Source organism: Heterocephalus glaber, unplaced genomic scaffold, assembly GCF_053883595.1.
Source record: "Heterocephalus glaber isolate CG9 unplaced genomic scaffold, H.glaber_assembly_v1.0 deba00001610, whole genome shotgun sequence".
NCBI classification, from domain to species: domain Eukaryota; kingdom Metazoa; phylum Chordata; class Mammalia; order Rodentia; family Bathyergidae; genus Heterocephalus; species Heterocephalus glaber.
This window is the reverse complement of record NW_028258381.1, coordinates 12,928,473-12,947,101: the sequence shown is the minus strand read 5'-3', so window position 1 is coordinate 12,947,101 and position 18,629 is coordinate 12,928,473. Positions and strand designations below refer to the sequence as shown.

Sequence of the window (18,629 nt, the reverse complement as noted above, 5' to 3'; positions counted from 1 at the left end):
GCAGAGACGTCTCTCCCGTGTTTGCGACTCCTCTCTAGCAAGGAGCCGGTCGCAGCGGCTCGAGGGTCTGCGCTTCACGTTTTCTATCTGGATGGATTTTTAAACAACAGATGAGAGTCCTAGTATTTTAGTCCTTCTCTGCTGTCGAAAACTATATAATTGAGTGGCGTTAAAGCCACGTTCAGCTTTCTCGCTCTGCACACTTGCCTTTGAGTCGGGACTCACCGTGTGCATCTATGGGACAGCACGGGTGAGGGCTCAGCCCAGGCGGGGGTCGCTGCTGAGAGCCGCACTGTCTTCTCCGCACGTAAGTGAAGTGAGCTTTGCCCAGAGGCCTTTAGCTTCTCGGGCCTCTGCTCTTCTAAGGTAAGTCGGAGGCCCTCGCTGCCCAAGGAGTAGTGATAAAACTCGGCGATGCTGGAATTCAGGAGGACACTGTGAGCTTCACATCCTCTCTGCACAGAGCAGGCGGGCTGTGTACGAGGGGGGCCTCTGTCCTCCTGGGAAGGCCCTGGGTTCAAGGCTCCTGCTCTGCTCCCTGACGAGCCCCTCTGCACACCCTGGTGAGTCGAGGCTGCTGGCACCTTTCCGGGGAAGGAGTGTGTTTTGCTCCTGTTGAACTGATCATGAACCCGCGTGGTCATCTCACCCCTGACCCAAGGGCCACGTATGTATACCACGGCCATTCGCAACATTGTTCTTTTATTTTTTAAAAGTTTTCCTCAGGAGAATGCTCCGTAACCACGCCCACTGGGCCTGCAAGGACTGCTGGGAGGGGGCCCATCTGCTTTGAGCGCGTTAGTTAGGCCGGAGGGCTGAGAGGAGTGGGGAGGTCTTCGTTGTTGTTAGTGAACCTGTGGTGCGCGAGCGGGACCACGGCCTTAAAGATTAGCCACAATGGCTGAAAATGGTGATAATGAAAAACTAGCCGCTCTGGAGGCCAAAATCTGTCATCAAATTGAGTATTATTTTGGAGACTTCAATTTGCCACGGGACAAATTTTTTAAGGAACAGATCAAATCGGATGAAGGCTGGGTACCCTTGGAAATAATGATAAAATTCAACAGGCCCAATCGCTTAACAACAGACTTTAATGTAATAGTTGAAGCATTGAGCAAATCTAAAGCGGAACTCATGGAAATCAGTGAAGATAAAACTAAAATCAGAAGCTCTCCAAACAAGCCCCTCCCTGAAGTGACTGATGAGTATAAAAATGATGTAAAAAACAGATCTGTTTATATTAAAGGCTTCCCAACGGATGCAACCCTCGATGATATCAAAGAATGGCTAGAAAATAAAGATCAAGTACTAGATATCCAGATGAGAAGAACATTACACAAAGCATTTAAGGGATCAATATTTGCTGTGTTTGGTAACAATGAATCTGCTAAGAAGTTTGTAGAAACTCTGGGCCAGAAGTATAAAGACACAGACTTGCTAATACATTTTAAGGAAGATTATGTTGAAAAGAAAAATGAAGAAAGAAAGCAAAATAAAGTAGAAGCTACATTAAGAGCTACACAAGAGCAAGAAGAAAAACAGAAGTTAGCAGAAAATGCTGAAATGAAATCTCTAGAAGAAAAGATTGGTTGCTTGCTGAAGTTCTCAGGTGACTTAGATGATCAGACCTGTAGAGAAGATTTGCACATCCTTTTCTCAAATCATGGTGAAATAAAATGGATAGACTTTGCCAGAGGAGCAAAAGAGGGAGTAATTCTATTTAAAGAAAAAGCCAAGGAAGCACTGGATAAAGCCAAAGATGCAAACAATGATACCCTACAATTAAGGAACAAAAAAGTGACGTGGGAAGTACTGGAAGGAGAGGTGGAGAAAGAAGCTTTGAAAAAAATCATAGAAGATCAACAAGAATCCTTAAACAAATGGAAATCAAAAGGTCACAGATTTAAAGGGAAAGGAAAAGGAAATAAAGCTCCCCAGCCTGGATCTGCTAAAGGAAAAGTACAGTTTCAAGGCAAGAAAACAAAATTTGATAGTGATGAAGAACGTGCTGAAAATGGTGGAGCTGGACCAGTGAAAAGAGCACGAGAAGAAACAGACAAAGAAGAGCCTGCATCAAAGCAACAGAAAACGGAAAACGGTGCTGGAGACCAGTAGTTTAGTAACCAATTTTTTCTTTTAATTCATCTTAGATTTTAAGCTGCTTTTTGTCTTTGGAGGCTTTTAAAAAGAAAACCGAATTAGGTCCACTTCAGTGTCTACCTGTAAAAAAGGACAATCATTTTCTTGTTGTTTTAACTTGTCTTCTTGTTGTTGTTATCTACACACATTTTTTAAAAAATGTATAGTTCTGTTTGTGGTCACGACTCAAATATCAAAAGGAAAATTCTTCCACTAAATTGCCTTTGTAATATGAGGCTGTATTAGCATAAAGTAACAAAATATATACTATATAAAAAGAAAAAAAAGTTTTCCTCAGTATTTTAATGTACACATTAAATCCTGCTTGTTTCAGAAGGGTTAATAATATTTGCATTGCATTAAAATGACAGTAGTTGAATCTATTAATTGCATAAGAATCTAAATATTACTTGACATCTTGTTTTGCTCCAAGTGATTTTTTTTTGTTTATGCTTTGTCTGTATATGTTTGTGATACATAACAATTCGATTCATCTTGGGGAATCAGTACATGCAAATATAGTATCTTCATTGTTTCCACTTCCCCTTCCCCTGCACACCCTCCTGTGTTCCCCCATCCGAAAATTCCTTAGACTCCTCTCTGCCTAACACGGGGCTTGGGCTGTCTTACAAGGTGGCACTTCTGTAGGATGTGGCCGTGTCCTGGAGTGTGCAGGCGATGACAGTCATCTGGTTGGAGGAGACACAGATGCCCAGCCCAACTGTCTAAAAGTGTCTGTGTCCTCTCTACACTAGTGCAGTGACCTGCCTGCCTCTACTTCCAGAGAACAAGGTTGCTGGACACAGGGCCTTCGGCTTTTGCATCTCTGTCTCACCCCCAGGGCCTGGCCAAGAACGCCCTGGGCAAGCAGGGAGGGAGGGTTTGTGCAAGCAGCCGTGGGGAGCTTTGGGGACGCTGCAGGGGAAGGAGTTCCAAGGCTGCTGATTTGCAAGGTGGCCTTGGCTGAGTCCTCCCACAGTGCCCCTTTCAGGTTTTCTCACTTAAAAATTGATGGTGAAAGCCTGATGTGGGCGCCCATGCCTGTAAATCCAGTGTTCAGGAGGCTGAAGCAGGAGGATGTCAAGTTGGAAGCCAGCCTGCAGTACATAGCAAGACTGTCTCAAAGAAAAACAACTAACAAACACACACAAAATTGGTGGCCATCTCTCAGTGTGTGAAGAAGGACAGATGTTGGTTCTGATGTCCTCTGTGCTTTTTCGCACCCAGGCCGCACGATCATCTTCACAACCCACCACCTGGATGAGGCGGAGCTGCTCAGTGACCGCATGGCCATCCTCCAGCAGGGCCGGCTCAGGTGCTGTGGGTCTCCCGTCTGCCTGAAGGAGATGTACGGCCAGGGCCTCAGCTTGACACTGGCCAAGCAGGTACAGAGCTCACCTGCCCTGCAGTTCCACTGTGGAGGGAGCTCCCTTCCCTCCCTCCTGACAGACCCGAGGGGCCCTGTCATGCACAGGGGCCCCTGTGTCAAAGCGTTTCCTCCCCAGGGCCAAGGGCGGTGGCTTTGGATCCCACGGTGCATTTTGACTCTAGAAGGAAATGCGTGTGGCATCAGAATGACTTGTCAGTGCCAGCTCCCAGAAAGTACGATGGACATGGGATTCTGGAAGCATTGAGCCTGAGGACCGTACTCATTAGGAAGCCACAACTTTGCCACAAGACAAGCAGAGTAGTGAGGGGCTAGAGCAGTGATGGCCACAACCTAGAAGGCTGCACCTATGCCGCATTTGGAGTCATCATTGCCTGGTATTCACAGAGACAGGTGATGGCAACTGTGGGCTTGGGTCAGGGGTTTATGAGTCACCTCCCAGCTCTGGATGATGGTGTCTGACCTTGGTGAGTCTCAGAGCATCTGCCTTTGAGCTCTGTGTTGGGCAGCATCTTGTTGCTGCAACCAAAATACCTGGAATACACAACTTCAAGAAGGAGAGGTTTATTTTGGCTCATGGTTCAGAGAGTTCAGACCATGGTTGGCTGCTCCAGGGCAGAAATATGGTAGAAGGCTGTAGTGGAGCAAAGCTGCTTATTTCATGGCATCTGGGAAACAGAGAGAGAGAGAGAGAGGGGTGGGAGGGGGAGATGGGAGCATCTGGGGGACATTTCCGATCTAAACTGTAACAGCCCCTCTGGCCATGGTTCCAATTTGTTTCCTCTTCAGGTGGGAGACCTTGTCTCCCTTGTATGAAGTCTCCATGCTGTTTCCTCCCAGCTGAGGGCTAGGATTTGAGGGCAGCTCAGGAACACAGAGCCCTGGAAGCTGCTTCAGTGTGCTTGTAACTGAGATGGTCATAGGGTCTGGCCTGGCCAGGTTCAGTGTTGTGGATTTATATTTTTTTAAAAAAGAAGATACTGGGTGTGGTGGCACACACCTGTCATCCTAGTACTCGGGGAGGCTGAGGCAGGAAGATCACAAATTTGAGCCCAGCCTGGGCAACTTAATGAGACCCTGACTCAGAGTTGGGATGTAGCTCAGTGTGGAGGTCCCAGACTCAACACCCAGTGCTGTACACATCACAAATAAAAGGAGGAAGAGGGGAAAATATATAACGTATCATTGGAATGCTTGCTCCCTAAACGCAGTGTTGCACTCAAGTTTTGCAGTGGAATTCTGCAGTAACTCGCTCATGAGCACGCGTGACATTTGTTGGTGTGGTTTGCACTGAGCTTCCCGGTGCTCACTTGGTTTTCTTCTGACAGCTCTCGTCGCCAGAGGCCGATGATCCCAAGTGCACAGCTCAACTCACAGCCCTGATCCAGGTCTACATTCCTCAAGCCGTCCTCAGAGGCAGGAGTGGGCACCAGCTGACCTACGCCATCCCGCAGGATGTGGATGAGGCCTGCTTCAAGGGGCTCTTCCAGGCCCTGGACCAGAACCTGCAGCCTCTGCAGCTCACAGGCTACAGGGTCTCAGCCCCCACCTTGGAAGAGGTACCGAGGGACCCGGAGCATGCTCTGTGGGCGATGTTTTCAGGGCCACTCTGCCTCAGGGAAGAGTTATGGGTAAAGGCGTGGGATTTCTATGGTTTCAGAATCCTGATTAGTATCAGAAACAATGGAAGCCAAGCACTGAATTTAACACCCCTGACAGGTGACTACGGTTTATGGGAAATTGCATTTATTTTTGAGACAGGGCCTCCCTGTGTAGTGCAGGGTGGCCTTGAACTCATGGCAATCCTCCCACCTCAGGCTCCAGAGTATAGGGACTACAGATATGCATTGCCATGCCCAACTTAGGGAATAGCATTCTTACATTTGAGAGCTCTGGCGTCTAATCCAGCATCATTCGATGTCCCAGCTTCAGTACTGGATGGCTGGCCGGTGGTATTTCCTCGCTTGGCCCGGCGATACCCACTCCTTCACTGTGGACTCCTGCCATCCCAAGCAGCCCACCCACTCCTGTGGTCCCTCCCAGCACCCAGACACCAGGACTGAGATTCCAGGACCTCCCCCAGGCCAGGAGATGGCCCCCTGTGGGTCCTCAGGCCTCGGTGGAGTTGAAGTTGATTTTTTGTTTACATTGCTATTATCTATAGAAAGTGCTTCAGATTCTTTTAAATCACGTGCTGCAAACTAAAGTAAAAAATAATCTGGAAAGGGCCAGGGATTTAGCTCAGTGGTGCTGCTGCCTGAGTCCAATCCCCGGTACAAAACAAAAATCGAGAAAGAATTTTGGAGCAGTTTCTCTCATTCACCAGTTTCAGGAGTAATAGTAGTGCCTGTTTGTGTTTCTTCACTAGTAACTGACACTAGAAACATTGAATAACAGAGTTCAAAATACGGCAGTTCTCAGGAAGTCGAACTCTGCTCACTCAGCTGTGTTTTGAGTGGACGTAGTGGTGGAAAACCCACCTCTGGGTTGGAGACTCAAGAGAACAGGCCCTTTTCCATGTGACCAGCCATGGGCAGGTCATCCACAGCACACACACCCAGGTGTGGTGGCACACACTTGTGATCACAGCTCTGTGGGAGGCTGAGGCAAGAGGATGGCAAATTTGAGCCCAGCCTGGGGAACTTAGCAACTTAGTGAGACACTATTTCAAGATCACAAGGCACTGGAGATGTAGCTCAGGACAAAGGCCCTGGGTTCCATCCCCAGTTCTTCAAAACAGACAAAGAAACAAATGCTACAGGACAGTAAGCTATTTTGAGAGACCAAAATTGCCTTCACACAACTTTTATTACAATGTACAATTATAGTTTTTCTATTTTGTTATTAGTTATTGATAATATTTTGCTGTCTTAATGTTTTTGTATGTGTCTTAATTTTTAACTTAAACATTGTCTTAGGTATGTACAGTATGCATAGGAGAAATGTTTAGTTTGGTCACCATATTTGCAAGTCCTGCATCTGTGGAGTCAACAGACTGTAGTTTGAAAATACAAAAGAAAATTGTACCTATATGACACGTACAGATTTATCTTCCCTGTCCATTCCCCAAACAGTGCAGTCCAGCTGTTATTCGCATACAGTTTGTGTGCTGTCTGCTGTTATCAGCAGTCTGGAGATGGGTTAAAGTATGCAGGATGGTGTGCATAGATTAGATACAAACACTTCACCATTTTAACTGAGAAAATTGGGTGACTTTGAATTCTGGTGTCCACGAAGGAGCCCATCCTCCTGGAACACCTCAGGACTCTGCACATGGGGAGAGGGCTCAGGCGTCCTCAGGGATAGAAGGCCGGGCTCCCGAAGTCCCAAGTCAGTGGTATCCTGAGAGACGGTGACACACAGAAAGATTCGTAGCATTACAGACCGCTTGGAAGGCATCGGATTCCCCAAAATTCTCTAACTTACTGTTTCAACTTTTTGTTTGCTTGCTATCATTTTGCTTGGCTGGTATTTTCAATTTTTATTTTTGTGAGCCCGTATTTGCAGCACCTAATGACCGCATTCATTGTGGGGAGTTGGTGCGCATCTTCCTTCCCTCCCCTCTCTTCCTATCCCTCCATTTTTGGTCCCCTCTCTTTTGCAAAAAGATCTGTCTCCCTATTTCCTCTTGTCTATCTTTTATTTCACTCTTTGTATTTTGGGTTGCTCATATAAAAGAAACCATGCGATATATAAACTTGTGTCTGATTTATTTCACATAGCAGGTCGTCTTGAGGTGCATCCATTTTCCTACAAATGACTCAAGTTACCCTTCTTTATGGCAGAGTAGTACTCCGTTGTGTATAAATCCCATTTTTTCTATCCATTCATCTGTTGATGGACACATAGGCCACTTCCACGATTTAGCTATTGTGAGTTGTGCTGCTATAAACATGGGTGTGCTGAAATGTGCTATCTTTACCTCTTTCGGGAAAAAGACCCAGTGAAAACAGGAGCAACTGAAAGGAATGAACACTTCTCAGGAGAAAGGGTACAAACAGCCCAGCAGTGCATGAAGGATGTTCAGCACCTCTGGCTGTTAACCCTTCTGAAGGCTGATGAAGCTGAGCCCACACAGACCATTTGCCCAAGTCGCAGCTGGGCCCGAGACCTACACTAGAGCCCGGGCTTCTGATGACAAGCCAGGCTCCCTAGCGCCAGCCTCAGTGTGTGCCGCTCTGTGCCCCGGGTCCTGGGGCCAGGGACTCGGTTGGTCCCCCTGCATCTCTCCCTTTATAGTAGAGCAGCGTGGCCGCATGGAGCTGCTGGGAAGCCGGATATGGGGTGCTTTCTGGAGCTAGGTTGCTGAGCTGTTGCCTCTGAGGTGAGCAGCTGGTTCTGGTCCCCCTCGCCCCCAAGTCCTGTCACCAAGGCCACTTCCCGGGAAGGCTGATTGGCCAGGCTGCTGGTCCAGTGCTGTCCTGGGCCCTCCTCCTTGTCCTGCTGTGTTCTGCTATCCTCTCCATGTGTGGCTTGTGGGTCTCCACTGCCTTCTACACCAGCCATGCACAGCCTGGTTCATGGCACTGCTGGCTGCTGGACAAACTCGTGCTGGACCTGCTGGTCAGAGAGCAGCTGCAGTTGAGAGGGCATGAGCTTCACCTTGGATGGGGCTGCATCCTGATCCTTTGCCTTGGGAGGCCCAGGGCTTCGGTCCATCGCTTAGCTCTGTGAGCCTTGGTTTTTTGCTCTTTAAATTAGAACAATAAGAATGGTTCGGGTGGTTAAAGTCCAGATTTGCACACTGATAGTAACACCCCTGGGACAAACCCATTAAATATGTTAACAGAGCCAAGTGTGGCAATGCATGCCTATCATCCTAGCACTCTGGGAGGCTGAAGCAGGAGGACTGCAAGTTTGAGCCCAGACTGGACAACTTAGTGACTTAGAGAGACCCTGTCTCACAATAAAAATAGGAAAGAGCTCAGTGCTCAATACCATACACACACACACACACACACACACACACACACACACACACACGGAGGAAACTAGCAATTCTCACCTGCAATGGCCTAGCATGGGAAATTGTTGACATCACTGTGGAGTGGCAGTGGAATTAAACAATGTGCCTGCCACAGGTCACCCTGTCCCCAGAGACTGCAGACAGGCAACAGAGAAGAGTTTCCCTGCAAGTTTGTAGCAGTGCCAGCTTTGAGAGCTGTGTCACCATCCCAGGTTACTTGGAAAGGAAAAGTAAAATGATCTCTTGCATTGGAAGGTGTCTTAGTTACTCTTCTTGTTGATGGGACAAAATACCTGACACCCAAGTTAAAGGAGGAAAGGTTTATTTGGCTCACAGTTTGTACAGGTTTCAGTCCATAGTCAGCTGGCTCCAAGGCAGGGTGGCATCACAGAGGAGAAACAGTTCATGGCAGGCAGAAGATAGCAAAGCAACAAGGGGCGACCACAGCTCTTTCTGTCCCTTATATCTTATCCAGGCTACTTAGGTTGGGCAGCACTCACACCCTTAATCTTAGTGATCCTAGCACTGCACCATGTATCAATCCCAGGGTCACACACTCAGGTCCAGCCACCTCTCAAAGAGCCCCACCTGTGACCGCACGAGGCTCTGGGGGCATCTAGATGCAGCCGTAACAGGAGAGGAGCTGTCACGTGAGGGCCCTTCTCCATCTCTCTGGGTGGACCAGGACCTGCCTGGGTGTGGGGTGCCCATAGGGATAAACCGCATGTGTCCCCAACTGCATGTGTCTGGGGAAACAGAGCTCATGGCAACACAGGCCAGCCCTTCTGGGTAGAGCACATTTGTTAGTGGATCACAGGCTTATCTTCATAATAGATCCTGTAGATTTGTTTATTCACAGTGTGCCTTGTGCATCAGGAGGTGGGACTGTTCCTTTAGGGGTGTGGCATCGTATTTGTTGCTAGTGAAACAAGTGACTTCAGGAATCCTTTTAGCATCTATCTATCATTAGGAAGAGTGAAACTTTTCTGGAATGCTTGCCTTGAATATTTTATGAATTTAAGCTTCACAGAAAAATAATGGCAAGAGGGTCATATCTTCTGGGTGGTTGCTTAGCTCCTCAACACTTAGTTAATTATTGGGATTTACATGACTGATCTGCGCTGTCTCCAGGAGAGGGCTGAGAAGGGTGAGGCTTTATAGCATTTAGTGATAAGCTTATTCATAAGAGTAACAGAGGTGAATGATTCAATATTCCTCCCAATGCTAGCTCCCCTTCCCTGCCTGTTTCAAGCTCTCAATTCGAGGTAGCTGCCCTGGTCGCATCTAAGATGATAACAGAGCCCCCACGAGCGAGAAAAGGCAGCCCTGCCATTCATGGGTTTGCTTGGCCTGTAGTACTTAGAGCACCAGCAGAATTATTCTAAGGACCAATCTCCTTCATAAGTGTTATTTTAGCAAAAAATGGATAAATCAATGGAAAAATCCCCTTACACAGGACACAGAAAGCTGCAACCCACGGAAACAGAAGTCCTTGAGCACCCCAGTGGCAACCACGCCTTTCCAGTTCCACCTGGAGGCAGGAAGAGAGGGTTAATGTTTTCTGCTTACCTCCCCAGGCACTGGTGACTGCCTCTGGGTCCTGACTTGGGTGGACCCCAAAGATCGGGTTCTCTGTGCTGTCTGTACGGAATGGGGAGTGGGGGGACTCAGAGAGCAGCAGGCCCGGGGTCCTAACTTCATGCCATCGACCCCTAGAACAGCCTCCCATGCACAGTGCACTTGATTGTTAACTGGGAATCATGGAAAAGCAGGGACAGAACAAGGTCGAGGGGAAGACACTCATGGAAATCCAGAGGATCATCAGTTCCTCCTTCAAGAACCTGCACCTTAACAAGATGGAAAGCACAGAAGAAATGCACAGAGTCCTAGATACGTATGAATTACCAAAGGTGAACCAAGAATATATAAAAATTCTAAACACCCAATATCAGTCAATGAAATTGAAAATGTAATTAAAAACTTACCAACAGAGAAAAACCTAGGTCCTGATGGATACAGTGCTGAGTTCTACAAGAAATTTAGACTACTGCCAATTCTTTTCAAACTCCTCAATGAAATCGAAAGAGAAGCAGTACTCCCAAAATCATTCCTGGAAGCAAGTATTACCCTGATACCAAAACCAGAGAAGGATCCAACTAAAAAAGAAACTATAGGCCAGTCTCCCTAGTGAACATAGATGCAAAAATCCTCAGTAAGATACTGGAAAACAGAATACAATAAGTCATGAAGGAGATCATACACCCTGACCAAGTGGGATTCATCCCAGGGATGCAGGGATGGTTCACCATATCCAAATCAATAAATGTAATACACTGTATCAACAGAGCCAAAGACAAAAATCACATGATCATCTCAATAAAAACCCTAAATACACAGCTTTTTCAGATTGGTTTGGTGTACTTAGTAATATGCACGTAAGTTTCCTCTCTGGCTTTTCCTGGTCTGAAAATGCCTTTGTGGTCCTGAATAATATCCCACTGTCTGGATGTACCGCAGTTGATTTACCTGTTTACCTACTGAAGCGCTCTTTGCTTGCTTCTGAGATTTTTGTCCCCCCTGAGTAAAGCTGCTCTCATTGCCCATGGCAGGGTTTGCCTGGACGTGAATTTTCGACCCATCTGGGTAAGCACCAGGACCGTGGCTGCCCTGTGGTGTATTGGGAGTGTCTTCACCTCTGTAAGAAGCAGCCAAATTGTCCCCCACGGTGGCTGCAGTGTCCTGCATCCCCTTAGCAGTGGCAGGGCTCCCTGCTACTCTGTGTCCTCCCCAGTGTCACTGTTCATAGTGCTCTGACGTCAGCATCCAGTGGTGGCCTAGGGCTGTCTTGCTGTTGTTCATGTTCATTCCCTAGTGACATATGACAGGAGCCTCCTTCCTGTACTCATTTGCCATCTGTGAGGCACCTGGTAGGGTCTTTGGCCATTTTTTTTTGGTACCGGGGATCGAACTCAGGACCTTGCGCTTGTGAGGCAGGTGGTGGCACCACTGAGCTAAATCCCCAGACCTTTGGCCAGTTTTTAATCTGGCTTTTTGTTCTCTGATAATTGAGTCTCAGGTTCTTTATTAACTTCACTTTAAAAATATTTTTTTAGTTTAAAAAATTTATATTTTATTTTAATGTAATACAAGTAGATATTAAGAAAATATAAAAATAGTTCTATGAAAAAATAAATTTTCATAACAAAAACAAATAGAATAGCAATGGTAAGTACACTGTGTATCATGATCTTAAAAGAATATATTTTCAATGGCTAATCTCTCATTTCCTAATAATACTGTGCCTTTTTTGCATAAAACATTCTAATTATTAACAGAGTATCTCACATTTGGTATAATTTTGAACAATTTCTTCCTATTTCACAATATCTGTTATACATTTTGGTCCTTATTTACACTTTCAGTTTCTCACACCAGAGAGACAATGCAATATTTACACATGTGTATCTGATTTATTTCACTGAAGAGTATGGTCTCAAGGTGCATCCATTTACCTAGAAGTATCTCAACTTCATCCTTCTTTATGGCTGAATAGTACTCCATTATTTAGAAAATATCTTTAAAAAATCCATTTGTCGGTTTTATTTGGGTCAAATAACATACTACTGAGTTCAGATTGCAGATTTCAAGGTACTGTACAATGTGAGGACTTATCAATATTTTTACTGCTATTTATACACAAAATAAAGGTACAATGGTACATTCTGTGGTTCAGCATAGCTGTGTTTTGATCCCTCTGTATCTAAAATGTTTCATTAGCTATTTCAATACAGTGTAACGTCTAAGAATTCTTTTTATGTTATATTCCTTTGACATTATCTCATTGCAGTCTTCTGTTCTCCAAAATATTTGTGTTTATTCATTCTTTTTCTGACCATGTTACTTTTGAACATTTCTCAGTCTTTTCTTTTCTAAAAAATTATCTATCCATCATCTATGTATCTATCTATCTATCTGCTTGGTTTAATTGCACATAGATAATTCCTTTCTATGAATTTGAAAAATTTGAAATTTAAAAAATTTATAGAGCTATAGACCTACACAGGAGAGGTACAGACCTCCACAATCCAAATGCAGAAGATTTCCATTCCTGTTATTTTCTTGGGGGAATAATTCATCCATGTAACTTGCCTTTGCGAATTGTTTTCTCTTTATCCAAGATTCATGCCCTTTCTGTTAATCACCCCAATAACAAGACCAGCCAGGAGTAATAGAACAAGGTGCTCATTTGCTTCGGAGGTGTAATACGTGCTCCTCCGATTTCTGGCAGCAATTTCCACCTTCTCTATGTAGTGCGTGCTTGGTACAGAATAGGTCCTAAATAAATATTGATTTATCAGATCTCATATACCTCTTCTTTTCTGTCTCACACATGCACAGATGTTAAAAAAGAAAATCTCTGTCTCAAAATAATTGTAGGCAAAGAATCTGGGATACATAAACCACACATGAAGTTTAGCAAGATATAATACGACAGTGCATTTGGATCTGTTTGGGAACAATATCTTAAATTAGAAAAGGATGAAGTGCCCATGAAGAATTTTATTTTCTTTGATGTAGCCTTAGAGTAGCTGTCTCTGTCAGTTTTGTGTCTTCACACTTGGCGAGCATTGGCTTTGCTTCCCTCCGTCTGCTATCGACCTGCAGCCCGCGTGGTGGCTGCGACTCTCTGTGTGGTACCTCTTGTTCATCTGTGTTTAGCCTGGTGGCTTCACTGAGTGGGGAGGACCTGCCAGGCAATGCTCCTGACTCTTTCTGCAGCTGGAAAGCACATTTTTCTTTAAAACTACAGTGATTTTCCTTTCTACTCAAACACGTGGACTTCAGGAAGATATTGGCAAAAGATGATGCTTACTTGGTGTGGGGCCTGGGGACCTAGGAGACTTGGCTGTGCGTACAGAGACCAAAGAGACCCTGGGATCATGCAGACCATATTTCAGCAGTGCATTTTTAATGCTTCTGAATTTCTGGTAACATTCCAGGAAGGCCGGGTTGCTTGCATGAGATGGGCACTTTCTTCCGATGCAGCTTGCTAAGTGAGCAAGACCCAGGGGTGGGGACCCCTGCATTTCTGCTGAGAGGGTTCTGTTTTTGTTTTTTGGTACAGAGGATTGAACTCGGGACCTTGCGCTTTTGAAGCAGGGAGCAGAACCACTGAGCTAAATCCCCGGTCCTACCAGGAGGGTTCTGGACGCCAGTTCTTGGCTGCATGGCTCACAGTTCTGCTCCACACAGCATGTTTGAAGCAGAGGCTAAGTTTTGGATAAAAGTAAGTCCAGATTAGGGCTTAATGGCTTTTTATTGTTTTACTTCTGGAGAACAGTTTCTAAGAGTGCCTGTGCAGCATGCCTGCTTAAGTGCCTTTTGTCCCTATAGTGTCTGTAAGAGCAAAGGTGCAAGCCAGGATCATGAGCTATGGCTGTATTGGTCAGCTTTTCATTGCTGTAACCAAATACCCAAGAAAAACACCTTAAAGGAGCAAGGATTGATTTTGGCTCTTGGTTTCAGAGGCTCCAGTCCACAGTCAGCTGGCTGTGTTGCTTCTACGCCTGTGGTGAAGGGGAAGAATCATGGCAAGAGGGCCTGGTGGAGGAAAGTTGCTCACCTCATGGTGTTAGGGAAGCAGAGAGTGAAGAGCCGGAGAGGCAGGGCCCAGGGACCAGCTGTAGTCTCCGGGGTCATAGCCTTCACCCAGGCCCTGCCTCCTAAGTTTCCATAATGTCATCAGATTATGGATAGATTAATCCGCTGAGGTCAGGCCCCTCATGACCCAGTCACCTTCTGGAAGCCCCACCAATGGATGTGTGAGACTTTGGGAGAACATTCTAGATCTGAACCATAAGACAGAAGAGCCATCACATTAGAGTGATCCACCCACACCCATGTTTATAGCTGCACAGACTCGTAACAGCTAAATCATGGAAATGACCCAGATGTCTGTCAACAGATGAACAGAAAAAGAAAGTGTGGGATTTATATACAATGGAGTAGTACTCTGCCATAAAGAAGGATAAACTTGAGTCATTTAAGGGAAAATGGATGCAACTTGAGACCATAATGTTAAGTGAAATAAATCAGACACAGAAGGTTAAATACCACACAGTTTCTCTAATATGAGAGACCCGAAAATATGAATAATTTAAAGAGCAAAGTAAAAGAGACATGTTAGGCAGGTAGGCTCTAGGGATGGGAAGGGGATGTGGGGCAGGAGGGAGAGGAGAGGACCGGGCAAGAGGAGTAACATAGATCACGATGCGATACGTATGCGTATCAACCCCCAAGCTCAGTGTGGTCACTGATTCGCAAAGGTATACAATGAAAAGTTTGCAAAAGAGAAACTAGTTGGCCTTTGTATTTAAAAAGAGGGACGTAGAAAGCTCGGATGGGGGACGCTGACGCCTCGCCTCGGCAGAGCAGCCCTGCAGAGATGTGCTTGGAGGACAGGCACGCTGCCTGTTTTACTCTCTGACCCCAGGAGGTGTCAGCTGTGCCTGTGTAGCCTTCCGTTACCATGGCGACAGCAGCAGTGGAGCACTGGCACAAGTCCCTGTGCAGCAGTGAACCTCACTGCACGTACTGCTGTGCTGTGTGACACCTCGCAGGTCAGCTCTGCCCAGAGTCCCAGATTCAGATGAGATTGTCCAGCACCTCTCACTTCCTTCACATCCCAGCTCTTAGCGCGGGTTCATCTTTTGCTCGTAAAAACCAAAGCTGTCACTTTGGGGAAACTGAAAGAACACAGCCCGTGCCCCATGTCGCCACCACTCAGAATGTCTTCGTCTGCTGGTGTCCTCATGCAGCCGGCCACTGCTGTCACTGCCCTGTAGAAGTTTCCAGCCTCATCAGTTTCTCCAGCACCAAAGCAAAAAGGCACCTTGCACTGTGCATCCTCGGAGTCGTGTCCGTCACGGCGACACCGCTTGACAATGCCCTTTCCACGGAGAGCACAGACGCTGAGCAGCCACACTGCAGACGGGGCATTGATGGCACTGTCAGCGTCGACGCGACGCTGGGCATCACAAACGCTTGGACCCTGCAGCTCGTTTCAGTTAAGAAGACATAAGTCCCCAATGAAGAATCCCTGAAGTCTTGAGTTTATTGTTCCCTATGAAGGAAGAAAGGGCCGAAATCCCATAGACGTTGCATTAAAGCCATGTTTTCATAGAATCACACATTATCTTCATGCTAGTGTCTTTGAGATTTAATGTCATCATCACTTCATTTTTATTCATTTCTTGTGCTAAACTTATTATTAAGAATAATAGAAGTACTTGGACCGGTTTAATGGACCTTGGCCCTGAGATGTGTGAGCTAATTCCAATGGAATACAAACACTGGAATTGAAGCCAACCTTCTAGTTCTTTTGTATAAGAGTATAAGAGGTATAGGTTCTACTTGGTCCAATTGAGTTGGTGGTGGCACCTATTGAGTTAGAAGCAACAGCAGATCAGAGGAGGAGGAGGAAGTGTAGATACACGTGCCATTCTGTACCAGACACACAATCCAAGACTTCAACTGTGGAAAGTGTGTATGGGATGCTAGCAGTAGATTCAAAGAACTCCCTACACAATTGCTCAGCCCTCTTTCTCTTTTGAAGTGTTTATTTGTGTTGGGAGGGCTTTCATAATCTTATCCAATATGGGATTTTTTAAAACAGTATTTTGCATGTTCTGATAATTGTACAAATGAAACAAAAATGCTATCCTACGTTGGCTATCTAAAAATAATTGTGAAGATTCTGCCTTCAAGTACAGATAAAGTTTTGCTAGAAAATATGTACCAGGTCATAAAGAATATATTAAAACCAGAATGTGGACTTTCATTTCCAAAACTCAGTGGAATGGTGGGAATCTTTATGTGGATTTTCTCTGTATTCTAGATAGCAGGGTCCTTTGATGATTCGTTTACCAAGCTGACTGCTTTCATTTCATATGAGAATTACAGGGTAAAGTCTTAAGAGCCCAAACAATGTCATCTCGTTTTTGAAAAGTGTGACCTATTGATCCTCTCCATTGGGCTACTGGGACATTTTCTTGTATTTCTCAGAGGCTCCTGGTTAGTGTGCCTGAAGTTCAGGTGAGTCACCACTAGATGCCGCTCAACACATTCCCGTTTTCTTGGACTTCCCTTTCACGTTGGATGTGCAAGTTGGAGGAATTCTTGGACACATTGTATCCTGTACTGTAATTGCTCTGATTGCCTCCTCTACTGATCTGTGAGATTATGGAGGGCACACACGTTGACACACACACACATCCACTCACACACAGGCACAGGCTTTCAGGAGAGCAGGAAAGATAGGACATAGGAAAAGGACAGAGTTCCTTTTCGTGCAGTGCTCAGCCCTCTGCACTCTGAATTCAGCGACCTGAGTTTTCAGGTCTTGTAAGACCTGGGGGGTTCTTTTCCAGTCCCGTGTTCTTGGAAGTCGCAGTGCTGGCTTTTGCCCCGCATGGATCGCTGCAAGTTCAAGGCCAGCCTGGGCTACATAGTGAGTTCAAGATCAACCTGAATTGTGTAGCGAGATCCTGTCTCAAAACAACAGATAAGCAAACAAGTGAGATAAAAAGCTTGGCGCGGTGTGCATGCCTGTAATTTCAGCTCTCTGGGAGGCTGAAGCAAAACCACAGGTTCTAGTCGATTCTGGGCAATTTGAGGACTTTGTGAAAAAGGGGCTAGGGGTGCAGCTCAGTGCTGAGGCCCTGGGTTCAATCCCCAACAGTGAAAGAATGAGACGGTGAGATAAAGATTGCTATTAAAGATCACCCTTTGCTATCAAAATATACTCAAGACATTCATAGTTACATGGGACCATTCAATAAAAATTCCATTCAAGATAGTTTACAAAAAAAGTTTTAATTCAGTGAGTGATTCCTGACTATTTCTGTTGTTTCTCATTTCCTTCTTTATGAACACGCTAGGTGAATGCTTCTGTGTGCTTTATACGTGCACTAGGAGAGTAGTTGCTGCCGGAAACCTGGGAGCCCCTCATATGTGGAGGTGGCAGTGCTCACTTCCTGGCTTGTGCAGGGACTAGATGATGAACCACCTCGCGCACACCCTCTGGCTGCTCTGGGACCAGACCTCAGAGGAGAGGTGCATGGCCGGCAGGTTCTCATCTTCTCCCTCCAAATGCATGTACAGCTTGTACCAAGCCCATAATCTTCCCTTCTTATTATCATGTAGCATGGGAGGAACTACACCACAGAGTGGTAGAATAATTCTTTCAGGGTCGCACGGCTGGCCACAGTCAGAATGCTGTTACAGTCGTTACCTTCGTCGTTCGCATTTGCAACAGTAGTGAAGTTTGCAGTTTTTCCTCTTGGTGTGAGGGCAATCCACAAGGGCGCTGATGTTCCAGGGAAGTAACAACATCTGATCTAATGAACATCCTGCCCTTCACAGTGCTGTGGATGCAGGTTCTCCTCAGTGGGACTCTGTCCAAGCTAATTAGCCTCACGCAGAGAGGTGGGCACTCTCTCTCTGCAGGCTGGCTCACTCCTGCTGCTGTCTCTGGGCCTCTGCTGTGCGACACCTCCTGATAGGCAGCTTGACGCTTGTTTAGGGAGTTGGGATGCAGGTGGTGTCTGCGCAAGTCTCGCTGGGTGGGTGGGCAATGAGATGGGGCCAGCAAGAGTCCCTGGAGGGGAGAGCAGGGCCAGGGCCCGAACTCGGTGCAGGGGTGGGAGGTCTGGGTGCACTGCACAGATGACACCAAAGGAGACAGCGACGGCCGTGGAGGGTGGGAGGGAATCTTGGCAGAGGACAAGAACAACAGTGTAGTTAGCACACGCTTCCCCAGGCTGGATGGAGCCCTTGGCAGCACGCACTCCAGGCAGCTGTGTCCTGTGCCCGCAGAACCAAGCTGGCCCAGACGGAGCATGGTGCTCAGCTGCTGCATGGGCCAGGCCCCCTTTGACTTCTGTACATGGACCAAAGCACCCTTTGTGCTGGGCTTGGCCAGTGTGTACCTTGGGTTCTCTCCCCATCTCCTCTTAAATCCTCGTCATGTGTCCAGAAGCAGCTCATGGGCTTCCCTGCCCACCTCGACCCCCTTGGCTCAGCCACATTCTGGCCTCTTCCCCAGTCTTGCTGACTTGGGTCTGGTCTTTGGATCTG

The 18,629-nt window shown here is 46.4% G+C and overlaps 1 protein-coding gene and 1 pseudogene across 1 annotated transcript in view; both read left to right on the top strand.

Moving 5' to 3' along the window:
- The window catches only part of Abca13 (ATP binding cassette subfamily A member 13), a 267,945-nt gene that overhangs the window by 82,633 nt on the left and 166,683 nt on the right, over nucleotides 1-18,629 (top strand). Inside the window, exons 18-19 of the mRNA XM_087196525.1 lie at nucleotides 3,367-3,524; nucleotides 4,855-5,085. Of these exons, the coding sequence (XP_087052651.1) occupies nucleotides 3,367-3,524; nucleotides 4,855-5,085 (389 nt within the window). The remainder of the gene's footprint in view (nucleotides 1-3,366; nucleotides 3,525-4,854; nucleotides 5,086-18,629) is intronic.
- On the top strand, nucleotides 819-2,211 carry LOC101701437 (lupus La protein homolog pseudogene; annotated as a pseudogene).